A 25,465-nucleotide genomic window follows, 5' to 3' on the forward strand; every position below is an offset into this window, starting at 1 on the left:
AGACGATTTGGCTGTTTCTTTCAGCTTACGTACTTATACATAAACATTAAGTGAATTTCACTTAATTTTTACGCTCAATTTATTAATTAGTATTAAGAATGATGTTAATATAAACAATAAAAAGCTTTCTTTAATGATTCATGCGGGTTATGAAGGTAGCGACCATTGCAGAAAAAAATAACATAACCCGCTAACGCGGGTTATGTATTTTTTCTGCAATGTCGCTACCTTCATATCTCGAATGAATCACCAAAGCAAGCATTTTATTGTTTAAATGACAGCATTGCTTAAAATCACATAAACATACGTAATAAGGGAAAGGGTTTTATGGTAGATTTAATCACGCCCGACCGTATTTGATCACCTCATGAAGATTTCTTAAACAAATTTAGTTATACTAACTCCAACCTCTTACAAAAGTTTGACGTATATAAGATTGATTCTAAAGCACACGGTTGATTGTATCATATTGGCATAGACCAGATATCATTCTTAGATAATGCCATCCACAATCAGAACCTTTTCTACAATGATTTAAAAAAAACATCTCTTCAAAAACCATGATTATAATTTGTACATATTTATCCCCAAAATCTAGTAGCGTTTTAAAATGTTTATGAAATGTTGGGAAAAATTTCTCTATCTTGTTACTGTAAATAATTATCAAAACTTGTCGACAAAGTAATATCTGATTTTGTTGATGGAGAAATGTTGTTGTTGGGAAAGAATTATTCAATCTTCTTGTTGAGAAAGGTTTAACAAATCTAATTGTCAAGATTTAATCAATATTGTTGATAGAATTTTGTCAAATGGAGATATGAATCGTGACTGAATGAAGAGTACTACAATGTTGCTCTGCCGCGTTTTACAGCAGAACTTACGACAGAGTCGTAAATATTTTCAGTTTCATGGAATGATATTTTAAAGAACTAGAGTCGTAAATATTTTCAGTCTCATGGAATGATATTTAAAGAACAAAACTTAGACATAACCATATTTATAAAACTACTCTGATGTCCATGATGATATTTTACAGACATGAAAATGAAATATTGATTTGTTTGTTTTTGATTAGCATTTATTATTTTGGTAAGTCGTAAGTTTTGTTTGTAAAACGCAGCCCAGTTACTTAAGGGAAATAATCCATGCTCAATATTTTTTTTACACTGAAAAATGTACCAGAAGTGACATAAAAGCAAATTACACATTATAACCGGTGATATACATCTGTGTGAAGGAAGTCGGGGACTTGAAAATATCCCTTTATGCTGTTTTTTAGAAGTCTAAATAACTCTCTGATGAAAGTGAGATTCCTGAGAGGGAAATGACAAAGTGAGAGTTTGAACTGTTCTCCCAGGTTTACACAATGTAGTATACACATACATATTGTATTGATATAGCATGGCATATCATCTTAAACACAGTTTACGAAAGAATAGACTTGATCTACTTATGATAGGGTATTGAAAAAGATGAAACATATAGGTAAAATTAATGTTTTATTAGATATCACTATCTGATAAATGTCGTCATTGTACAAAAAATGAGCACATACGAAATAAGGTCATGAGGAGGGGGAAGGAGGCTTAAACAATACCCCTATCATTGGTCATACTCACATGCACATACGCATGCGCACACATTGGTCAGACATAACACTGAATATGGATTCAAAAGAGTAGGGACTGATACTGTGAATCGGTCTATTCATTTCATGTATAAATACGAACTCAAAAATCAAGTTCAATGAAAATGTTAGCACTTGATGAAATGATGGATAAAGAGCATAAAAATAATCAAATCTAATAACAGATAACAATCAGTGATGTTATAACACAACAAGACTATTAGAACACACAGTGACGTCACCAAAATTAGTAACGGACCCCAAATCACGTGGAATGTAAGTAACACAAAGTATAAAGTATGATTGGATGAAATCCATTCGCCTTTCTTTCCTCTGGGCGCCATTTACACTGGGTCACGTGATTAGAATCCGTGCTAAGATATCGAAAGCGAACTTAAAAATAATGTCACCACAATAACGGCTAAATTTTTATGTAGAATATGCCCTCCGTTCTGGCTACTGACAAAACCTACAAAGATAAAAACAGCCTCTCAGACAATACAATGAGAAGTCTATAAATATATATATAATATATATAATTGCTTCTTGGACACATCGAATGAGAAGTCTTTATATAAAATATATTCTCAGACACATCCAATGAGAAGTCTTTATATAAAAAAGCTTCTCAGACACATCCAATGAGAAGTCTATATATAAGAATAGCTTCTTTGACACATCCAATGAGAAGTCTTTATATAAAATAGCTTCTCAGACACATCCAATGAGAAGTCTTTATATAAGAATAGCTTCTTGGACACATCCAATGAGAAGTCTTTATATAAGAATAGCTTCTTGGACACATCCAATGAGAAGTCTTTATATAAAATAGCTTCTCAGACACATTCAATGATAAGTAAGGCGGAATGGGATATGCAGACAAAAGATAATAATTTATGATATTCAAAATTTAAAAAAAAAACGCTATATAAGTTGCATTATTTGTCCATCAAAAATCATATGTACTTTAAAAATCTGTAAAAAAGAAAAGGTAAAAATTGTAAAATCCACAGGTTGAATTCCTACAGATCAAAAGCAATGCTTTAACAATCTGAGCTAGCCTTTAAGTACAATGTAGTCTTAACGATAAGGCATGAAGAACATACAGACTATACTAAATCTGAATGTATTTATTATTTATAATAAATACATTCTTTTATAGAATGTATTTATAGAATCTTTTATAGAAAAAAAATTCTAATATAGTACGTCCCGAATAGTAGGCGTTTATTACATCCTTAAGGTGATATGGGGCACTTTGGGATTTCAGAATAAGAGTACACAGAATAAAATCACTGTAATTCTGAGATTCAGTTTAGAAAATTGTTGTTCCCCCGAGACTTAGCCGGCCTCCCGCTCACTTTGTGAGGATAAAAATACTGTCAAGGTTTATCCATTTTTTTTTCTCAAACAAAAAAACCCCATTTAATTATTAAATGGAAGTGTCATATTCCCCCATATATAATCGTTAGAATTCTCGAGTAAAAAGTGATGATGCAAGACCGATTGTTTATGTACTACTAAGTATTTCACGGTGGTTTTAATTTCAAGGTCATTCGATAGATTCCGATACTCTTCAATGTAAAATCTTTTGACGATAATCAATAAGGAGGCTGGGCGGTCAATGAACCATCAGATCTACCTTAAATTTTCAGATATGATATGTTTAGTTATAAACTATCTTTTAGTAAAGAAAAAGCAACAAATGTTTCAGATTAAAAATTTGAATATTATGCTTTAATTGTATACAGAAATCTTCTTTTTAGGAGATTAATATAGTCTTAAAATGGCTACGACCACCCAGCCCTCTTAATGATTTATTGCTAACATCTACAGAACGGGAAGGCTGTTAAACAAGAAAATATATAAATCTCTTTGGTCACCCACTATCTACCGATCCTTGATGATTGACCTACTTGTTTCTCCGGGTTTGAACGGCTGTACTTTCTCCGTGACACGTGGTCTATACGTCACAAGAGCCACCAATGATCGGCTTGTACTGGTCGTCGGGATAACAACAGAGGTTGTGGTTGTACTGGTCGGTTCGGGAGGCCGATATTCTGCGTGAATTTTAAAAGAGATGATGATTTGGATACAAAATAGAACCATTATAACAGGAGCTTGGACTTTGGGTAGTTGTGTCAAACAGCAATGTCACGTATGCCTGTCTATTTCATTGCTGCCCACTCAGTGAAAGCTCATTGAAATCAACACGATTTGTCTGGCTTCTGAGCTAAGACTACGCAATCGGTGCATATTTCACTTGAATCCAGCATCATTTTTAACATGTTTTGACGCAAGAAATGATAGCTACGTCCTACGGAAAGTCCAAGGCCTTGTAATAATGGTTCTATCACCTACGACGAAGAGCTTTTTCAAAACAAAAAAACAATACAGTTCACGAGTCCTCGTCGAACACAATGCTTGATTGTGACGTCACTACTCACCGAACAGAATCATGGCTTCCCGGTCCCGCCCTAACTTGTTGGAGGCCACGCATTCATACTCTCCGAAGTCCGACTCCGATATATTGAGCATCCGGAGTCTGAGAGAAATGGTGTGGGGTTTACTTTCCGGGTAAATTTCCACCTTGATTCTCTCTGATGTCGGCACTTCCTGTCCATGGTACCTCCAGAAGGAGAGGGCCTGGGGGAACGCCGTGACGTAACACATCAGGATTGTCATCTTACCCTTTGCTTGAGATTGACGTGTGTTCACCATAGTCACTTCCGGCTGAACTGGAAAAAAAACATAACCAAAACAGTAGAGTCATTAAAAAAGCGTTTTATTAAACAGGAACAAAATAATGTTTGGTGTTGTCAAGTTTGTTAAAAAAAACTTCGAGTTATCGGACTTTGAATTTTACGTAACGACTCTGAATAGAACAGAAAAATTTCAATAAAATTATAGCTCGGGAACTTGTAATTTATATATGTCTTATTGGAAAAAATTCCATTAAAGCTGTAATTTCTCCGTATGATTGTTACGTTTACGGTAATTGTCCCGCCTGTCGGAAGGAATAGTAGTTTTATATCATCAAGGTAATAGTCTGCCATACATGTACATTGTATAACATTTCTTGAATTTAAGAAAACTGCACCTTCGACGGATGCAAAATGACACCTTTGTCCTGGCATGATAATATCTTACTGTTTTACTTACATTCTACTATCACTTTAGTTTCCATTTCCACGGCTGGGGGGACGTCGTTAGAAGCCACACACTGGTACACACCGTCACAAAAACGACTCACGTTATGAATTACAAGGATTTCCCCTTCCATCCCGATCCCTTCAAAAAAGTAGTCGCGTAATAAACAATCGAAGGAAATCATAAATTGATTGACAAATGCCGTAAAGAAATGTATATGGCCTCCACTCTCGGTCCACTGTCTGCCGATGTCTTTCTTTCTTTCCTCTATAATAACACAGGTAACCCAAGTTTTGCAATTGAAGAACTTGTGTATTGTACGCAATTCTAAGAAATACAGTCAAAATGGTGCCTACCCCAGGATCAAAATTACTAATATGAAAAGAAAACGTTCATGATACAGTACATACTAAGTTACATAAAAGCTGAGACACAGATATGAGGTTATATCAATCCAAATCGCCCCTTAACTCTTTAAGTAAGTTTCTTTTCCTCTCCATAATTCTTATGTTACATTAGCGAGTACAACCTTTGCTATTCCATCTTAAAACTTATATAATATATTGATAAATGCAAGAACCATTATGTTATTTATTAAAATACATTTTACTTTTTTATCATTTTTTTTTAACTTATACAATTGGTCGTATTCAACAACACGCTCTCTCAGGCAAAGACAAAGCGTCTGGTTGAACTAGACATTCAGAAGAGCTTAGTCTTGATCACCTTGATCTTGCATTTTGTGTTGTAAGCACAAGCGTCTGGTCGAGACTAAAACAGCTCTGCAGAAATGCACAAATATTTTTTACTTTCATATCATATAACCGACAACAATCTGGCGACCGGTAATGATCGAGAAAACGATTAGAAATTATGTCATCGATACATATACCATATCACAATGAGCATGAGCAGTTCAGGCAGGGTGTTTAGAAATGTACCCATCATAAAGTTAAGGTGAGCCTTTAATAAGTCCTTTTTTTATTATAGGAGTTAAAGATCAGAGGTTGTAGTAGTTAGCATGCATCTGTAAGTTTGTTAGTAGAGAGGCCATGCATTTACACAAAGCGCGCGAAAGTTAGCTACAAACAACGTGGAAGGCTCGCGGACTACCTGACTCGCCTGGGAACGTGTAAATGCATGGCTCTCGCGACCTGCCGTCGGGTGTGTCTAGCTGGGAGATGACTAAGCCTGTCAACGAATATTCAATTGGTTACATGATCAATGCTTCTTTCTATGTTGTATGTCAGTGTATGAACACAGCTAAGCCATTCCGTTATCATCCACAATGAAGTAGCGTAATAGAATCGCGCAATGTCAGTTTTGGATTATGTTCTTACTCTCTCTTTCTTTTCCTTCTATATCCGTTAGAGGGCGTCTGTACCACTTCACGCTCGGTGCGGGATCTCCCGAGACGTTGCAGACAACATTGACGGTCTCTCCCTCCTTGGCAATGATCTCTCTCCCACCACCATCATCGTTCAGTATCTGTGGCGGAACTAAAAAACGAAAAATCAGCTTTAGAAAATAAAAATTAATCTAAAAAGTTCAAAGTACATCCTCAAAGCGATTCCTTTTTAGCATTGATTTTCAAAATATGTAAGATTTTTTTCAACTAAACAAAAACACATGATCAGTGCATGGTATACTATGAAAGGGAACGCCCAAAGATGGTACTACTCATTAGAAGAACTGTTGTCTATTATTTATATACTATTTACAAAACATTTAAAGTAAATCTATCCCAGATATGGCCTTCTAACCGACACGACCATACTTGAAATAGGCCAAAAATAAAATCAAAACCATAATGATAACTCTTGGTGCATGGTCTTACATGTACTCTCAGTGGGCAAATCAGCCCTTTTGATACCATAGTTTTGCTCACACGCCAAAAAATATTTTCTACTCTCCAAGTCAACACAATCATATATAGTAAAAAACATCGGTATCAAAAGGTTTTCATACAAAGATACAGACTATTGGTATTATAGCAAGCAAAGTAAGTACATGTTTACCCCCTCTACGTCATAGATAGACAGAAAAACCACCTTGGTACAAGTATACATGTATATTACGACAAAACCGGGCTCTTAAGGTCCATAGTTTGATTGTGCTTGTGTAACAGCGTCGTGACTTCTGAGCTTTATCTCCGTTTGACCTGACTGTGACCGTGTCCTGAGCAGCGCCCTGAATTGTATCTGCTCCTTGTGCTCTGTTTTTTGCCAGTTTCTTTGGCGTGCCTAATCTTTTTTATCTGTATCTTAATCGTTAAGAAGCTGGTTCTGATATAATCATACATATATATTTTTTGGGTGAACAACATGATCCCACAGACCCTTAAACCCCTGATGAAATTGGTATATCTACGTATATCTACAGGTTTATACGGTCCTTCTTTAGGTTCATAACACCTATTTTCACTCATAATAATTCGTTGTAGTTACTATAGTATTCCAACAGGTATCTCAATCTTAATTGAAATGCTCGAGCACAACTTGCAAGATTATCTTCTTTAAATCTTAATAAAAGATGTACAATTTTAAGGGCCTTTTTTTGTAGCAGCCAGTGTTGACCAGCCACAGAATCCCTATGACGTAGTTGATTCCAATGCTCAAGGTCGCGTGGAAAGAGATACCATTTCACGATTTTCCCACACATGACACAAATAAAGGAGACCGTAGTCTTTATCACTCGGTAAGTTCCACCTTATCTTGCCGAGAATCCACAACGACCACAAACTGACACCATGTTGAGACTCCTAGTTTTCGTTTTTCTGTGTGTTGGTAAGATTTTTATTTCATGCCCCTTTGTTGCAAAAATTTTGTAGTAGATCTTATTAGGACTAAACATTTGGACGAGGAGGCCATTTCCCGGAAGACGTTTTACGTAACATATAGAAAACCGTGAAATCAACACGGTACATGTATGTGTCCTAATATAGATTCCGATCAGGAATAAGGAATGGTCTTGACAAATATGTGTCTGCTGTCACGGATATAAAGAAAGTTATTTATAATGCCAAAAACGAAAATATATCTATTACGATTCACTTCAGTAAGTTAGGTCAAGTTAAAAGCACTGTAGCAGGGAAGAATCATATAGACCTCAATTTTTGTTTTAATCGTTCGTAATAGAATGAATATTGTATAGATTTATTTGTAAAAATACTTATTTTTACATTTTCCTTCGGGCTTTATTGGATTTGATCACGCCCCGACCGAAATTATCACCTCATAATACTCAAAGAATGATTCCTTATTCCTTATTTAAAAACTTTAAGATTTGTAATCGCAGGATCCAACCTTCTTAAATTGATAGAGTTTTAATGGGAAAAGATCAGTACAAAAAGAATTGTCTATTGATAAGTTTAGAATAGAAAAGTTACAGTTTGTTTCTGGTATTTACTCATCACTCTGAAAATGTGTAGAAAAACACAGTGTAAACAATTGTTTTTGCAAAATTAGATGAAACAATGTAAGAATATCAAATTATACATAAACTGAAATATACAAAAATGCTCAAAAACAATTTTTTTGAATAATGGTTATCATTTAAAAAAATCACAACTATCAAACGAAGAAATATTCAAATGATCTATCGTTTTCGTCAGGCATCATTGCCGCCGCCGGGAATCACGATCACACCTCCTTGGACCACTCCGAGCTTTGTAAGGAGATAGCACACAAAGACTGCTCAACCTTTGAGACGATGGTTGTGTGTGCTTCAGACCATCACACATATCAGAACAGGTCAGTATACTAAAGACCAATCACATAAAATTAAGTCAGAAACAGCTAATCACCGTAAACAGGTCAGATATAGCCAATCACAGTAAGTAGGTCAGATACAGCCAATCAAAGTAAACATGTCAGATGTAGCCAATAAATGGGTCAGATATAACCTATTGCAGAACAGCGCAGATACAGCTTATCTAAGTAAACAGATCAGATATAGCCAATCAGAGTAGACAGCCAATATATAGTCAGAAATAGCCAATCATTAAATAACAAATGGAATATGGCTTTCACAGTTAACACATTACACGAATCTCATAACATTAAACTGGTTATTATTATATTTTTTTTTTTGGTAATTTACATATCTTTTCTAAGCTATTGACGGTGTTAAATTGAACATTTCAGGATTATTTGTGTGCATCTTTGAGAAATTCATTGTCATTTATTTATCTATTTAAGCTGTGAATTCGCCAAAGCCGAGTGTAAACACCATTCCCAGGGACTTCATCTGCACGCCCTTCATTACGGTGCCTGTTGACGTCATTGACTTTCTGTAATACATCGCGTGCTCATGCCCTGTGTTTGTTATTATTTCAAAATATTAACATTTTCCAGTGTCTTTGTTTGTGATAACACTACGTATCGATGTTGTGCTATAAAACCCATAACTTCAAATTACGTATAAGGCCTAGAAAAAAAAATAGTGTGTTTAGGGTAACACTGATGAAAAAATTAGGTAGGTAGGGATTTTTTTAATTTCATTATTTTTTTTTTTGCCTGAATCCTAAGAATTTTTGTTTGTTTCATATTTAAAAACGTATTTTTTATTGGAAATAAGATAATATTCACAATCGGATAAAATCAGGCATCTAAAAATGGTAGGATCGGGCCATTTTTGTAGGTTAGGTCGGGTTACCCGAAGCACACAACTTTTTTTTTAGGCTTAATTGGGGCGCCAGCGGGGTTTGTTTTTTTATTTTATGCCATGAGGTGATAATTTCGGTCGGGACGTAATGAAATCTATCATAAAGACATTTGGGCTTAAATGGATCTGATAACGTCCCGACCAAAATTACTCCCTCATAATTCTCAAAGAATGATTCCTTATTCCTTCAATAATTCACTTCCGGTTGTAAAGCCTCATTTGATTGGCCAACAAATCCATTAATATTGTATAAAATTGCCTACGTCACAAAATGACGGGCGTGCAAAACGCATTCATTCGCTTTATGTTACATTTAAATTATAAATTTACGTCATTTTTCAAAATAATTGGCATTGTATCTTATTAGTTGAAGATAATTAAATTATATGGAATAAATTTTATTTCAACCTATGTTATACAAGTATATTTAACATACCTTAGGGCACTTTTACCCTTATTTATAAACTGCTTAGCATTTTATAAAGCGTAAACTGACCCAAGTTATGTTATATCGTAATATAAGTAGAAAATACATCCTCTCCTTGATATTTGCCAAAAGGTCTTTGCAAAAAACAACTGTACAACTATTCATACTTCGTACAAAAATTTACTGTATGTAAGAAACCCAATCTGGTAACCAGGTTGACCATGGCATTTCAAGAGATACAGATGCCCCCCCCCCCCCCCCCCCCCCCGCAGAACCTCAATGAGTAAAGTTGTTACATTGTTTGATGCTTTGAATGAAATCTCACAATCAATTGGATTTTACTCGGGAAAAACTGTCACATGTATAACTTACATTTTTAAAAAACGCTTTTGATTATGCACAATAGTCACACTGAATAGAGGGATTACGAAAAAAATTGTACGAAGCTTATAAGCCCGTTTTAATTGCAATATATTAAGTATTACTAAACAAATCTTCCACTTTACTGTCAAGATCCTATCATACTTTGTATAAAGTGCTAGGAAGCGGGGCCAGGTAATTTGATTCAAATTATACTTAATGAAATCTAGACGTAAAATTGACAAGTTTGTGATTTCGTGAAGCAGCCTGAGAAGACTCGGTACTAGTTTACCTAGAACATTTAGATCCACGGGCTTTGTTTTGATTGGTTGAGTGTTGATTTGACAAATGTAGCGCCCTCTATCTTTGACTTTTACGTCATGAATAATTAGGTTCCAGTCTCTGGTGTAGGGTCTGTCTATCCCAATCCGATCGTCATCAATGATACGCTTGTTGTCAAAGGTCAGCAAGGTGGAGAACTCGTCCGTCCAAACAACCTGCAAAAAATTAGGCACACAAGTGTTGTCATAGGTTACATGTAGCAATGTGGAAAACAGACAATTTACATCATAGAAACCGTACAAAAACAGACATTTTTATGCACTTCTTCTCGGAATACAGTACTGTAGGTAAAGCTCGTTTTACAAACAATGTTTCTTGGGTACTTGATACAGCATAATTGACGGAATATCAACATAATTAACTGCATTTAAGAGATAACAACTGGTGGATTGAATATTTATTCGTTGTAATTTATTTTGAAAATACAATGTTAACCAAAACATCAAAGGCGCGTTTGCAAACATTTGATAACGGGTGTGGACTTCTTCCATATAGATTGATCTGCTTTTGAAAGATCATTCTATTTAATAAAATATACCTTATGATCTCCCAGAAACTCAACCGAGCAAGGCAAAATGGCGGTTTTCCCCACCACTACAGTTATGTTTATCACCGGAACATCAAAACTGGGCTCCAGAGTCAAAGCACCTAGAAATAAACAAAACAAATAAAGTTAAACTAAACCCAACCAAAGAGCGCGCAAGTTTTCAGTAATATAAGAAGAGATCCAATCGCCCGGTTGTCGTAAAACCGCTCACTGTTATCGATTTCTGGAAACGTTATGAATCTCAAGAAGAAGAAAAAACAGAAAAAGGACTATCTTGGCGGCTTTTTATTACGTATTCTTTTTGACACCATCGGTAAATCTGAAGGCATGTTATTTAATAGGGAAGGTTGGTCGTTTGTTTCACGATAATCGAATCGACAGGGGAGGGGTTAATGGATGGACATACATTTTCAATTTACGTCTTCTAAGACAGTATGCTTCATCGCCTTATCTTTTGAGTCACAGCCGCTCTGTCGTTCGGTACATCTTCTTTTCCACAGTCAAGAGGGGCCATTTTTCTCACCCTTCTCCGACACACGAGTAGTCGGCAAAGTGAATTTCACTGTCCCTCGGGACTTTCATCATACGGACAGACATACGAATCTTAATTATCGAATTCACAGATTAGAGTGGAGAAATAAAGGCACATCAAATCACACCAGTGACTGCGACCTTTATAAGAGGATCTGAAATAGACCCTTTGATGTACAGTACATGCACCACTGAATCCGAAAATTTCTGAACGTCAAACTTTTTGCAGATATTAATCTTATAAGACATAAAAAGCAGAAATATTAACAAAACTCATTTAAGAACCGAAGGGTCAAGGCCATTTCGGGCTATATTAATCTCCTACAGAAAAAGAAATCTAGATATAGGAAAATACACCAGTGTATACTAAGGAATCATTAGAATTCGTGATGGCTCAATTTTCATGGTATTCGTGGATAACTTTCTTCCACAAATTTACATCAACCACGAAAACATATTTTAAAAGATTTAGTTTTCTTTCTGAAACCGAAAACCGATGCTTCCACGAAATTACACCCCCGCGATTTAGAAAAAAAACCACAATCCACGAAAATTGGCACCCACGAATTTAAATGATTCCACGGTACAAATTTTAAACTTAAATTGGACTTTTTTCAAAACAATATAGTTTAAAGCTAAATATCATATCTAAATTTTAAAGTCAATAGGTAGATTTGTTGGGTAATTTGTAGACCATCCAGCTTCCTTTGACATCTCCTTTATTGATCGATGAGTTATCTTTATAGAATTATCGAACATTTTCTGAGGTTTACTTGTATTTGAATACAGAAATCTGACCGATGTCTCGTGAGTCACCGGGGTTCTCGGCGCTATCGTGACCAATAGTGCGACCAAGAGACACAAAAACGAGGTCTCAAATATGTTTTAGTGGATTTGAATTTTAGATTTCCCCGGCCATGACAAGTTTGCGTGGCTGTGCTGGTTAACAGGCAGGAATGGGCAGAGTAAATAGTTTTTGGATACCTTGGGATGTCGTTTATTGATTTCTGCAGTAAGCAATTTCGACAAGTCTCAAACAATTACTGGTACCGTCTGTTCTCATTTCGTCTCCAAATAATTGTTTTTATTTCTTAAAGGCAAAACTAGCTTACGAATCCCTTAAATAACAGAAGGAGGTTGTAATTACTGTTTCTAAGTAAAACAGTTTAAAACAAGACGCTATGGGTCTTTTTTGATACGATTTAATTCCAATTCCAGATAAAGTAGCAAATAACTTGAGACAGGACTTCAAATCACAGTTCACAGAAAAAGCTTTGCATTAAGTTAGTTTTAAAAAAAAGTACTATGTATTTCACCGGAGTAAGCTCTCAAAAAAACACCAACAAGACGAAGTATTGTGTCAAATCGGCTGATTGACAGATAGATTAATTGATTGGTCGATTGGTTATGAATTGTTTATTCTATTGGACAGTACTTTCTCGTAAATTTCCAAAAAATAAGCGCTTTAATTCATTGTTATCTCTCGTCAAACCACCCCACTGTCTGTTGTTTTTGTTCGGTTTTTTCGTTTGTTGTTGTTGTTTGTTGTTAGTTTATTCATTTTTTTATTTTTTTTATTTTACAAAATGTGATATTTTTGTGATTATAAAGACATTGCATTGTTAGATAATCAAGAAAAAATGAGTGTTAAGTTGCACGTCTGAAACGATAATTCCAAAAATGGAATGACAAAATCCACAAAACAGAGTGATCACAATAGAACTCTCTCGGGGTTGTTTCCATGCAAATATATTTTTGTTTTATACGCAACTTAATGTAGTCTACGAGAAAAGCCATTACACTCGCAGTTTGTTTGAACATTTGTTCGTCTTCTGCACATGGAAGACAACTGCTGCAGAGTGTACCAGGCGTATAATGGTGTCGTGACAAGGGGAGGGAGATAAATGACACGTGTCCTACCAACAGGCACCACGAGCGTCACCCAAATCTAATTACCGTTAATTGTCAGATAATCTGCCGAGATTCCAATAATAATAGCTAAAGAACTGGCATTTAAAACTTTGAAATGAATGGTTTCTTTTAGCGCCAAAATGGTTTGCAAATACAAATGCATAAATCTTCATTTCAAAGAAAATAAAGCAAGCGCATGCGCGCAGACAGGCACTGCGAGTTCTCTGAACTAATGAAAGCGGCAGAAAAAGTCCAAAACTGCTATCCTCATGTATAACTATATGCTTAATACAGCTATATCCCACCTTCCTAACTGCTATATATAAACTGACTCAAGGTTTAAAAAATAACAAACTGGAAGTGGTTTTTAAAAATAAGGCGGGTTTTTTCTTCAAAGAACCCGACCCTTGTCTATTTGTTATTATACAGTAATACATGCTTGTAATGAAGAAAGCTTTAAGCATTTTATTAAAAAAATTTATAGAAATTATGCATAAATCAAAAACGCAACATTTGAGTAATCAAAGGGTATCTAAAAAGAAAATTTTAGATTTGGATTTATTTAAAGTAGCTTGGCATTCAATATTATTCAGTTTTAGGCATTGCTAATATTTTTTTCAAAAGAGGCATTAACGGTCGAGTACCTAGAGCCTGAACCCCTGACCCAGGGGCCATGAATTTCACAATGGAAGAGGGCTTCATGGACATCATAACCATGCATTCAGATTTTTCCTCACTTGTGTTGTATGACAGAAGAAGATTCTTGAAAATTTGGCTTTTTTGCATATTTGGCTCCTCTTACCATAGAGATGCTTCACATCAAAAATGGCCTTGTGGTTTTCAAGAAGAAGTTAAGAATGTAAAATTGTTAATGCATGACGCACACCGGACGACGCACGACGACGGACGAAGACCAATTGCAATAGGTTACCTGAGTGATTCAGGTGAGCCATAAATCTTATTACAGAAATACATGGCAACTTTTGATACTATAGGGTATTCTATATTCTATATTATATTCTCTTTGAAACAAAAAGAGAAACTAACCGACCAAAGAACCAAAACATTCAGTAAATCATAAAAAAGTAGAAACGCATTTCAAAAGTGGCTTGAAAATAAGCATTATTTGACAGATTATATGCGCCTTACTGTTTCAATGAACACCTCGATTGCATTTATTTATATAAATATATATATATATATATATATGATAAATATAGTGTTAAAAATCATGTATGATGTCCAGATGGAGATAATAAACATATTTTATGGTATTAATTTGACTGCGTTTTCCCAAGATGTAGCACTGTAAAAAGTATTAATTTCAAATCTTACAAGTCATTTAATTACAAATGTATAAGGTTAAGTAGTAAACAACTAGTTTCAAACTTACTACTAAATATTTATAATTCATTGCATTTGGAACAGTTGCCACAGGAAAAATTCTTTGGTTGAATAATTGACTTCATGTTAAGTTAAAATTATTATCTTCTTTTATCCACAAGCTGAGCTGCCTTTACATTCAAAGACCAAAAATGAAATGATAAAACATACAATGTTATGTCGTTAAATTATTGCCTTCTCGTTACTATTTTGCTAGATTTGCATGCTTAGAATTCTCGGAAAAGTTTATTTGACGGCCCCTGTCCAATTCGAATATCTATTATCAACTATTACATAGGTGATAAAATATTTATTTGCTCAAAAAATTGTCTTCCAAATAAAAAGTTTGAGTGCAAAATTAATTTCTCATAATTTCATAACTTTCACATAAGCACCTACTGTCTCACTTTTTTTTTTTACTTTTTTTTTGGGGGGGGGGGGGTCTTCTACATTTATTTACCTGTTTTCCTTTCATTCACACTAAAATGTGGTAGCTTCAAAATTCTGCCGTAAGATTTGCTTATACATTGATGGTATCTATAGCTCAATAAATGTCGGTCTATTGATATGAAGTGACTCGGAGAAAGTATTGACCTGTTGATATAAATGTCACGAACATTTAAAAATATTTATATCTTTCTCCGCGTTTAAAGCTTTGTATTACAGACTAATTGTTTTTATCAACAGATATTGGCATGTATTAGAATTGATATTGACAGGTGTCAAATCCAAGGGCAAGAGAGAGAGAGAGAGAGAGAGAGAGAGAGAGAGAGAGAGAGATTGGCAAAGTTTTTAAGTTTTGTTCTTCATTTAAGAATAAGGCTAGATTACTGGCTAGACATTTTTGAGCGTTTTATTAGAGCTCTAACATCTTAGTTATTAGTGTAGCGTGTCGACCACAGAATGTATATACACTTTATTAGTACTGCAAATCTTAGATTTACAGCATATATGGTGCGTTCAATCAACTAATGACGAAATCGACTTGTTTTCAACCCTTTTAGTGTCAAATCAAGTAATAAAATGTTTCTACTCGGAAAATAATTTCGTCATATTTTGTGATCATAACAACACAACCCTTGGATACTTTATTTGACAAAAGCTTTGAAGAACAAAAAGGAATAAAAATGGACGGAAAAGAAAGTAAAGATATTTAAGCTCACTTCGAGTACGATAAAAAAAAAATCCGCTATCGGGTCCGCGAATAGATATAATTACCCACTCCCCGGGGTACCGATCGGTAAGCACTTGCTCGCGCGCTTTTTCACGGGGGATTTTGTGTTTTGTTAGTCATTTTTCTTTTTCTTTGCAATGGCTCTCGTTAGGTGGCGCTTTTCCTAATGTCCCATGGGTAAAATACCGAAACGGAAGATACAAATTACTAATAACAGAACCAAGATGGTGTAGATCCGATTCGCTGTTCAATTAATGTCCGATATGGTGTTGGAACATTATTATACCATCATAAAACTTGTTCCTTTCTAGACAAGTACACGGGCTCTCATTGATTCGCGTCCACTGGACGGGAGCAGTCGTGATTTTTTTTCCGCGATTTTTCGCAAATTCAGACAAATCAAGGGGAAAAAAGAATATCACTCTCCTGTCTGATTTTAAGATACCGTTTTACGAGATACTTATAAGGGAAGCAACACCTAGTATTCTTTCAACAAAAAATTATTGTTTTACTTATGCAACAGTTAGGCCTACAAATATTTGTGATATTTGTCAGGGGTCATGTTCTTTTTTTATTTCCATTTTTTTAGATGTTTTTTCTCTATCTATGCAAAATCATTCGATAAAAAGTGTTTAAAAAATATTTTAAAAATCGTCTTAGTTTTAAAAAAATGAAGATTTAGCAGCTTAAATACATGTATTTGAATAACAACTTGTTTGTGAAATTTGTCATAAAAATTCTTAAAGCTCGGGATCAATATCCGTGAAAGGTGATGAAATATCCGATGATGGTCGGAGATCCTGGTTTTTGTCCCATTTCATCAACTGCCGACTATTTAGATCACCAAACAATAGAGCGTTCATTGAAGCCACACATGTAAGATTTCAAGTGGTAACTCGTCTACAGATAAGCCTCTGCCGAAGTCTGTATACAAATACAAACACTATCGCGGCATCACAGGAGCCATCATTGAAACCAAGAATCCCATTCAAACACCGCCATAAATCAAGTTAAAGGCGGTATCATTTCATCTCAGCCTTATAAAAAACATAAAACACCCCCAGAATATGTTTGCTGATATGCTGTTGATTGTGGAAATTAATAACAAGAATATTATGGTCAAACCCTTCGATACTGGATCCGGTGCCGATGATCTATTGAACAGTTTTCTTTATTCCCAGAATCTCGGCTTTTTCCCTGATTTTATAATACCCTAAAACAATAGTCATCGATTTGTTGGTCATTATCCGCATGATCTAATATAAGGTGTAATTTTACAGGGTGAATAAAGCAAAATGCCAACAACGTCCAGAAATCTCACGAGACGAGACCGTGAACGTGAAAATACTCCTGGGAAACCCCTCAAACAATAGAATTAGTGGTCTACAGACGCGATATCACACACCTTGAATATCAAAATCATTAACTAAGTCATCAAAAACAGAACATTACTACAAATTTGATTACCGCTGTCCAAGAAATTGTCAAATCAAATGACTGGAGTATTTTGACCTCGGCTTCTGCAGAAAACCAGACAGTTGCTCGTCAGTAAACCTTAATGTTCACACAGCTGTGAGTGTAAAGGAGAAAATAGGAACAAAATCATCAGGGTTTATAGATGTGTGTACTTTTATCGTGTCGTAGACCGACTTTAACGCTGAAAGAATAAAATGAAGACAACGAGATGTGAAATGAGAGCTTCAACCATCAAAACGTACACATCACATGTCAATGGATCGAGGTTGCAATTAACGGTTAAATAACAATATACATTGGGGAAACTGAAAAAAGAAATAGAAATTATGGAGAAGGGGGGGGGGGTAAATAAAACGAAGAAAAGCCAATCCTTGACATTAATTAATCAAGAATTTTGTTGGTCATAAAATGTTTTGTTTCATGTTCCTTTTGAAATCTACTCACGTTTTCGAGCACTTCTGGTGCTGGCTTATATTTTTATACTCGTAATGAGAATTCAACGATTCTCAGCCACACACACGAAATTTCGAAACAAAAACGGTGTACACTCTTTAAAAGAATCTAATTGAAAGTGTGAAGCACATGTGTGCAGAGAGAAATTGTTAAATTTTAAATCTGACAAAGACATTAGAGAAACTAGATACCATTCATTCTGAAATCTGAGAATAGTTAGAAATCACCCCTCCTCCCATTTATTTATATTAATGTACATGCGCATCGTCCTTTCGTGATAATCTTTAAAAAATTGTTAATGTAGGTGAAATGCACGCAATTAAGTTAGACTTACAAAGCATAATTTAATATAAAGTTGCCCATTAACGTTTTTAAAAGGTATACTTGGTCCTGTATATGTAATAGTATCGTATCATATATATCTCTTATCATTGAACATAGAGTGCGTAACCACGTGTCTCCGCAGCAGAATGGCATTCTGAGACCAATAAAGCAATGATAAGACTCCATTGTACAAAACGCATAAATGAAAAGTGTTCAATTCACCTTAGATAATTACATAACTAGCCTGTGTAAAACGAATATAATTTCTTAGAAAGAATAAAGTAACTTCTGGTGAATTCAGAAAGTAATGAAGCAGCTGTGGTAATGGACCACTTACACAATGTAGAAGAACATGTTTCAGCTAAATACCTCGGTTTGAATTGACACATTTCCGTACGATTACCGAGGATCATGAAGAATTACAAACCGTTATCTTTGATATCATTAAGACTATAAAGCTACGCTACGGTAGCGTTCTGACTTCTGTTAAACAACAAACGCCGTAAGATAGCATTGACGCGTTTACGTTGTTTTAATTGTCTGTCGACATATACATTGACAGACCTTATCTCGCTGACTTCTCGCGCTCGCGTTTATTCACGGGGGTGATGGGATTTCAGGCCGAGTTTCCTCATCGTTATCTCAGACTCTAACCAAAGAGTTCGAATGAAGATCACCTGGTAGTAAATGTCTGGTTGGCAAATTCCTTCAATCAAAGGGCACCAGATATCAATTTGATTTCCATTTTCGTATCTTCTCAAATGGAGTGTGTATATCATTTAAGAATCACTGTTTCTGGAAGTCCATCTTTTGCAGATGTCTTTTTTATTATAAATATAAATTAGCTAATTATCCATTCCTCTGCTAATACACAACTCCAAGAGTTACACGTGACAGAGTGTTATTATATAGGACAACGTACACTTTTTTGTTCAATAAAAAAGACAAAAAGCAGTGTATTCCCTTAAATTTGACGTTTTTGGAGTGATACTGTGACATCACGAGTACTCGAGACTTGAAAAGCAAAAAATGTAGGGGTTTATAATTCGATAACTTTAAAAACACGTAAACTGCGTGTTTAAATCAGGCAAGCATGTTTCTTAAATTTACATTAAAAAAAAATGAATATGAAGATGGAGTTGCCCCCCCCCCCCCCCCACTTTTATGGGACCATTTTAAAATTTGAAAATAAGGAAATACTGTAATCAGTGAAATTGAAGTTAAAAGTACCTAAAGAATGTTCAGTAAATGAGACAAACTCGTAAAGGTGGGTCGCGTTTTCAGTTCAGGTACTTATACTGCCACGTATAGTGACTGGTGGCTAGACAGATTTCTTTTTAAATAATATACATGTAATGACTTAGAAATGTCAGCTTCTTGTAGGGCAGTTTAAAATATATATCCCCCTCCCAAACCAGTCTGTTCTTGCATTGTAATAATGAGTCAAAAAACAACATTCTGATAAGATACCAGTTTTCATTTTTAAAAAAATTACCTTACCAATGCATTTTTTTTCAAATCTCGACAGCGGAGAACATTGGCGGCTTATCATTCTACGGGATCTTGATGGTGTTACTCCTCAAAACACAACACAAGCTGTCAGAGTGGCCCAATAAAGGATTGTCAATGAAGAACAGACTTATGTATCAACACAAAAACGTTTCTTCACTGCACTCTCTCTCTCTCTCTCTCTCTCTCTCTCTCTCTCTCTCTCTCTCTCTCTCTCTCTCATGTACCTTACTTAATCAAACCTTGACTAATTTGTATAATTTTCTTTTTACAACCGCAAATTTAGATTTTTTTTAAAAGTTGTAAAAAAGTGAGTGAGTAAAAGAGTTAAAGCACTGAACAACACTAAAAGTGTATACAGACTGTTGTATGAACAAACCTGGGCGACACTTAAACAATTCATCACACTTTAAACAGTTCTCAGGGGAAAATATTTTAAAAAAAAAGCTGATGAACGCTTAGAACGTTGAACAGTTCTTTAATGCTGAACAACTCTTACAACTACATTAAATGTTGAACGAAGTTCAAATGTTTCTGAAAAAAAATTGACATCTCTCGTGTATATAAACAAATTTACCCTGGTATAGTGTACAAAAACAGAAGAAGTGTACAAAACGCTTAAAACTCTCATATATATTAAGAAACGCTGAAAATAGCTATTTAGGTATTCATGTATTTACAAAACTTTGAACAACCTTCACATATTTACGAAACAATACTAAACTTTCATCAATCAGAGATGAACAAATTTTGATGTGAAAATATTGATCAACTACCATTATTGTATAACATGTTGTATCACTCATGGATAAAAGCCATTTTATAACAACTCTCAAATGTATAATATACAACTCCGATAATAAAATTGATACAACGTCACTGCTTTGGTCAAAGTACAGCAGTATATCTTATTTTTATAAGGCAAATGGCAAATAGCAATGTACCCCCTAAAACCCAAAAATGTTTCATATCGTACTACTTGTAAAGGTTTATATATAACAGGAATCTCTCTCTCTCTCTCTCTCTCTCTCTCTCTCTCTCTCTCTCTCTCTCTCTCTCTCTTAGATCAAAACACTTAAAGTAAATGGTAACTACGAAAATCCGTCGCCAAGATAGAAGAAAGGGAAAAATTAGGAATCTTTGAAAAATAATAGTTCTATCAAATTTCAACATTGATTTGAAAACTCAAGAAGGTTTAAGCCCGATAAAGGATGAATAATAAGGGAGATAATTGGCTGTAAAACGATCATCGGTACTTGTAAGTTTGCTGCAAGCTCAGATCAGGATAAATATATAGATAACAAAAAGAGATAAGTCTGATATCAAGATAGTTGTGTTGATATCAGAGAGATAAACGGATATCTGCTCGATACGTAAAACGATTTGTGATGAGGAACATCTAGACAGGAATTTGTGTACAGGCGCACAAAAATCTTGTAACATTGAGGCAAGGTATGAGGCTTCTATTTTCAGATGAATGCAACCCAGGAAAGGTGCAAGTGTCCTCAATTGACTTAGATTATTCCAACAAGTGTATTGGTCTCGGTCCTTCACATCAGTACTTACAAAGGTACTAAGATCAAATGGATGAGAATGCAGGACAGTCATTTAAATTCTACAACAGTTAGGAAATAAATAAATACACCTCTCTATCGTTTCATTGATAAAACATATACAGTGACTAATAAGCTTTAAACACGTGACAGAGACAGGTCTAAAAACTATTTACTGTGGTTTCATATAAATTGTTCGTTGGTATCAATTCGTTTTTATCATTTTTTTAGCTTTGTAGTGATGAAAGTTTACCACTGGTTTAGGATCATTTATAATCAAGGGATCTGCAGGCCATGGAGATCAACAGTCGATAAGGCAGCACCAGCTGACACAGCTAGGTAACTCAGATGTATCATTACTAATACAGGTAACTGATATAGATAACTACAAAATCTCAGCACTAATACAGATGACTGATATCGATATCTTCTATATCTCAGCACTATATCAGGTAAATGATATCGATATCTTCTATATCTCAGCACTAATACAGATAACTGATATCGATATCTTCTATATCTCAGCACTAATACAAGTAACTGATATACCTCAACACTTATACAGGTATCTTCTTTATCTCAGCACTAATCCACGTAACTTTTATATTCCAACCTAAAACAGTTAACGTCTATGTTTCTGCACAAATAAGGTAATTAGGCACTAATACAAGTATTTTCTAAATCTCAGCACTTACACAGATAACTATATCTCAGCAATATAAAAGAAAGCTTTTATAACTTAGTACTGATACAAGTATTCAGCACTGATATAGGTATTTCTCTATATCAGCTCAAATACAGGTAACTAATACAGATAACTTCTCTATCTCTGTCCTAATTGAGGTACCGTAATTTGAATGTTTCTCTGTATCATTGCAGAATCTATGCACTGATTAAAGGGAATGGTAATCTATATCTCAGTACAACTAAAGTAACTTCTTTATCTCAGGATCAATACTGACACCTTTCCTATCTGAGGACTTATAATGTTACTTCTATAACTTACAATTACAGGTAACTTCTGAACTTCAGCCCTTTTACAAGTAACTTCTATATCATACTAAAAAGGTAACCTTCTCTATCTCAACCCTTATAGGTAACTCCTATAGTATATCTTACTAATACATATAACTTTATTATTTCATTAATGATACAGGTAACTTCTTTATCTCACTACACGTAATATTTTACCTCGCTTATACAGGTAACTTCTATATCTCATAAATACAGGTTACTTTAATTTCTCAGACCTGATACAGGTAACTTTTTTATTATATCACTTATACAGGTAACTTTTTCATCTCACTAATACAGGTAACTTTAATATCTCAAACCTGATACGGGTAACTTCCTTATCTCACTAATACAAGTGAATTTAATATATTAGCACTGATGCACGTAGCCTTTTTATCTCACTAAAACAGGTAACTTAAATACCTCAGCACTCTAGTCATGCTACACTTTATAAAGTATGTGCTTTTCGTCAATCACTAATTTCGTACAGAAATTAACATTTACAAAATGTGTTAACTGCATTGCCCTGTATATCAAAAGATTCGTCCTTACTATGGCGCGTTATTTGATTTAAGCTGGCTGGGTAGCCGTGCCCATTTTTAGACTCATTTGATATAATGATACTGAAACGGTTTTGAAACTCGAACCTCGAACTGTCATTGCACGTAACCACTGCACCATATCACCATAAATAATAAAATCTCCTGTCTGGAGCAAGGAAGTCTTCATCAGTTCTAACTTTCCTCACAGCTGACTGTTTATTGTTCTTCATAGCCGAATCATATCATATAAATGGTACTTTCGTATCTCCAAGGAACATTTAATATTTATATTCCAAAAACAATTCTAATTGAAAGCGGTTCAGGGTTTATATAATACTAATGCTCATTTTCCTGCAATTCTCTTACAAATACATTTCATGAATTACCATATTTTTCATAATATGAGTTAGCAGTCCAGACCCTCAGCTATTACCCAACATCTACATGTTTACAATTACTTTTTAACTCTCCCCGACAGAGTTTGTTCTTCTGATTGATTTACGATGGGCCGGTCACGAATTTAGCGCAGTCTATGAAAATGGAGAACTTCCAGAAAAAAGATTAAGAGTGTTTGAAAATGTAATGAAGAATTGTCAGGGGAGAGGCGAGAATGACAAAAATGACTCGTCAAATTTTTCATTCCAAAAACAACTTTCACAAAAAGAGACACATTTCATCTATCACTTTTCTAACTACTTCATTACCGACAAGAAAAGCCATACAGCGCCGTTTATGAAAACTTTGATATTACCTAAATTAGTCGATTCTAGATGGAAGTGTTAAATCGTTACGAGGGAGAGAGGGGAAATTTCAGGCAATAAGAGACGGTGAGCCCCCGTCACTCCTGACGTGATCCGAACAACTGGGGATTTCTGCTTCTTGTTTTGTCGGTTTAAAGGAGTTAATTTCAGGTCGTGTGACCGAAGAATCGACCGTTGTTTTTTGACATTTCACAGAAATAAAGTTTGTAAGCCGCTTCATACTTTCTCTCCGAGACTTGGGTAACAATGGTCCGCCGGGGAGGTAATTTGCTCCTTGCTGTGCCCTTGATGTCGTATTATAGACAGACAAAGCACGGGGCATCGATCACAGGTCGATACTTTACATTCATTTAAACAACGCAAAAGATCAATGAATGGCTTTTCAGAAAGAAAGAAAAAAATCGAATTATGTTTAGGTTTGAAAAGGAATTCAATTAATATGTAGAGTTTTAAGAGTTAATGAATTTACATTATTTTAGAAGGGTTATCAATGGGAAACTGCTTATATCATCGCACCTGCAAACATTATATACAAAATGTACTTTCAATAATTCTTTTAAATCTAAAGCAATTAAAACCAAATAAGATGTAGGTTTTAATTGGCAGGATTTAATCCATCTCTTTTTATTTTAGTATTTTACATGAAACTTTTGATGCAAGGCAAGTTTATATACAGAACAACGCAATAAATTTTATGTACTTGTAAATCAATTAACAGACAGATAATCGTGCAATTAACCTGACCCACCCCCCCCCCCCCGCCAGACTGGGGGGGGGGGGGGTATCCTCCCTGTACCTACCTTTACGTAACAGGGTCAGAAAGACCAGAATGTAGCCCACGAGATCCTCGGCCATCACTACTGTCCCTACGGTCACAGCTATTCCATCCCCTGTCCACTCTTAATCCGGCCAGATTGGGACTTTATTCGGAGTTTATGCTTCAGATTTGTTAACATTCCGGATCACAACAGTTTTACATTCTGACAATTACAGAAAAAAGCACAGTGAGAGCGCGGAGCGCGCGCCCCGCCCCCGTACCTACTGTGAAGGTTCTCACGGCGAAGGACCAATGAACGGGCACCTGCTGCTGAGCTCGGCTTACACAGGGCCAATCGTCTTTTGTCGGTCTCTGTGGAGGCATTATCTGATCCAAACATTTCAGCGCTACAGTTACAAAAATATATATGCTCAATTCTTTGGAAGTGTAAATATTTTGATTTTTCGCTCAATACCAAAACTTATTTTTGAATCTTTATCACACAAAAATTTAACTAAATGGCAAGAAATGGGTTTATAAATAATCTCTATACATAAATAACTTTTTAACTTTCTCAAGAAATTATGTGCTTTAACCAGTTCCATTGATTTCGGTCTGAATTAAATAAACAGTCAATGAAAGAGCATTGATATTAACAGCTACATTTAAACCAAAAAATTCTAAACAAATCTTGAAAAGGTTAATTAGAATATTAGGAATTCTTCGATTTTAAACTTTAACCTCGTGTCACAGAAAGGATAGAAACATAGAAAGTACTACTGTAGGGTTTTACTGGGTGCCCTCTCCCCGTCTTCCTATACAACGTTTAGTTTTATATACCAAACGTGTGCTTTGATGCACCTAGTGTTTTGACCAAAGCTTTCTTTCTAAATTCTCTATTTTCTTCTTTATATAAACCATATTAGCTGGATAATATATCACTTGAATTTCCTCTTTAA

The 25,465-nt window shown here is 35.0% G+C and overlaps 1 protein-coding gene across 2 annotated transcripts; it reads right to left on the minus strand.

Moving 5' to 3' along the window:
* Window positions 1–1,486: 1,486 nt before the first annotated feature.
* On the minus strand, window positions 1,487–24,763 carry LOC128176356 (limbic system-associated membrane protein-like). Of its 2 annotated transcripts, XM_052842616.1 has the most exons (9): window positions 24,550–24,763; window positions 11,110–11,219; window positions 10,522–10,726; window positions 6,118–6,276; window positions 5,891–5,968; window positions 4,790–4,918; window positions 4,075–4,365; window positions 3,544–3,687; window positions 1,487–2,096 (listed from the first exon to the last, which is right to left on the minus strand). In XM_052842616.1, the coding sequence occupies exons 1-9, from the start codon at window positions 24,602–24,604 to the stop codon at window positions 2,002–2,004; spliced, it is 1,266 nt and encodes a 421-aa protein (XP_052698576.1). In that variant the 5' UTR covers window positions 24,605–24,763; the 3' UTR covers window positions 1,487–2,001. The 2 variants fall into 2 exon arrangements, with proteins under 2 accessions (XP_052698576.1, XP_052698577.1); XM_052842617.1 differs by lacking the exon at window positions 5,891–5,968 and having other exon boundaries at window positions 24,550–24,758.
* Window positions 24,764–25,465: the final 702 nt, after the last annotated feature.

Source organism: Crassostrea angulata, chromosome 3 (genome assembly GCF_025612915.1).
Source record: "Crassostrea angulata isolate pt1a10 chromosome 3, ASM2561291v2, whole genome shotgun sequence".
Lineage (NCBI taxonomy): Eukaryota > Metazoa > Mollusca > Bivalvia > Ostreida > Ostreidae > Magallana > Magallana angulata.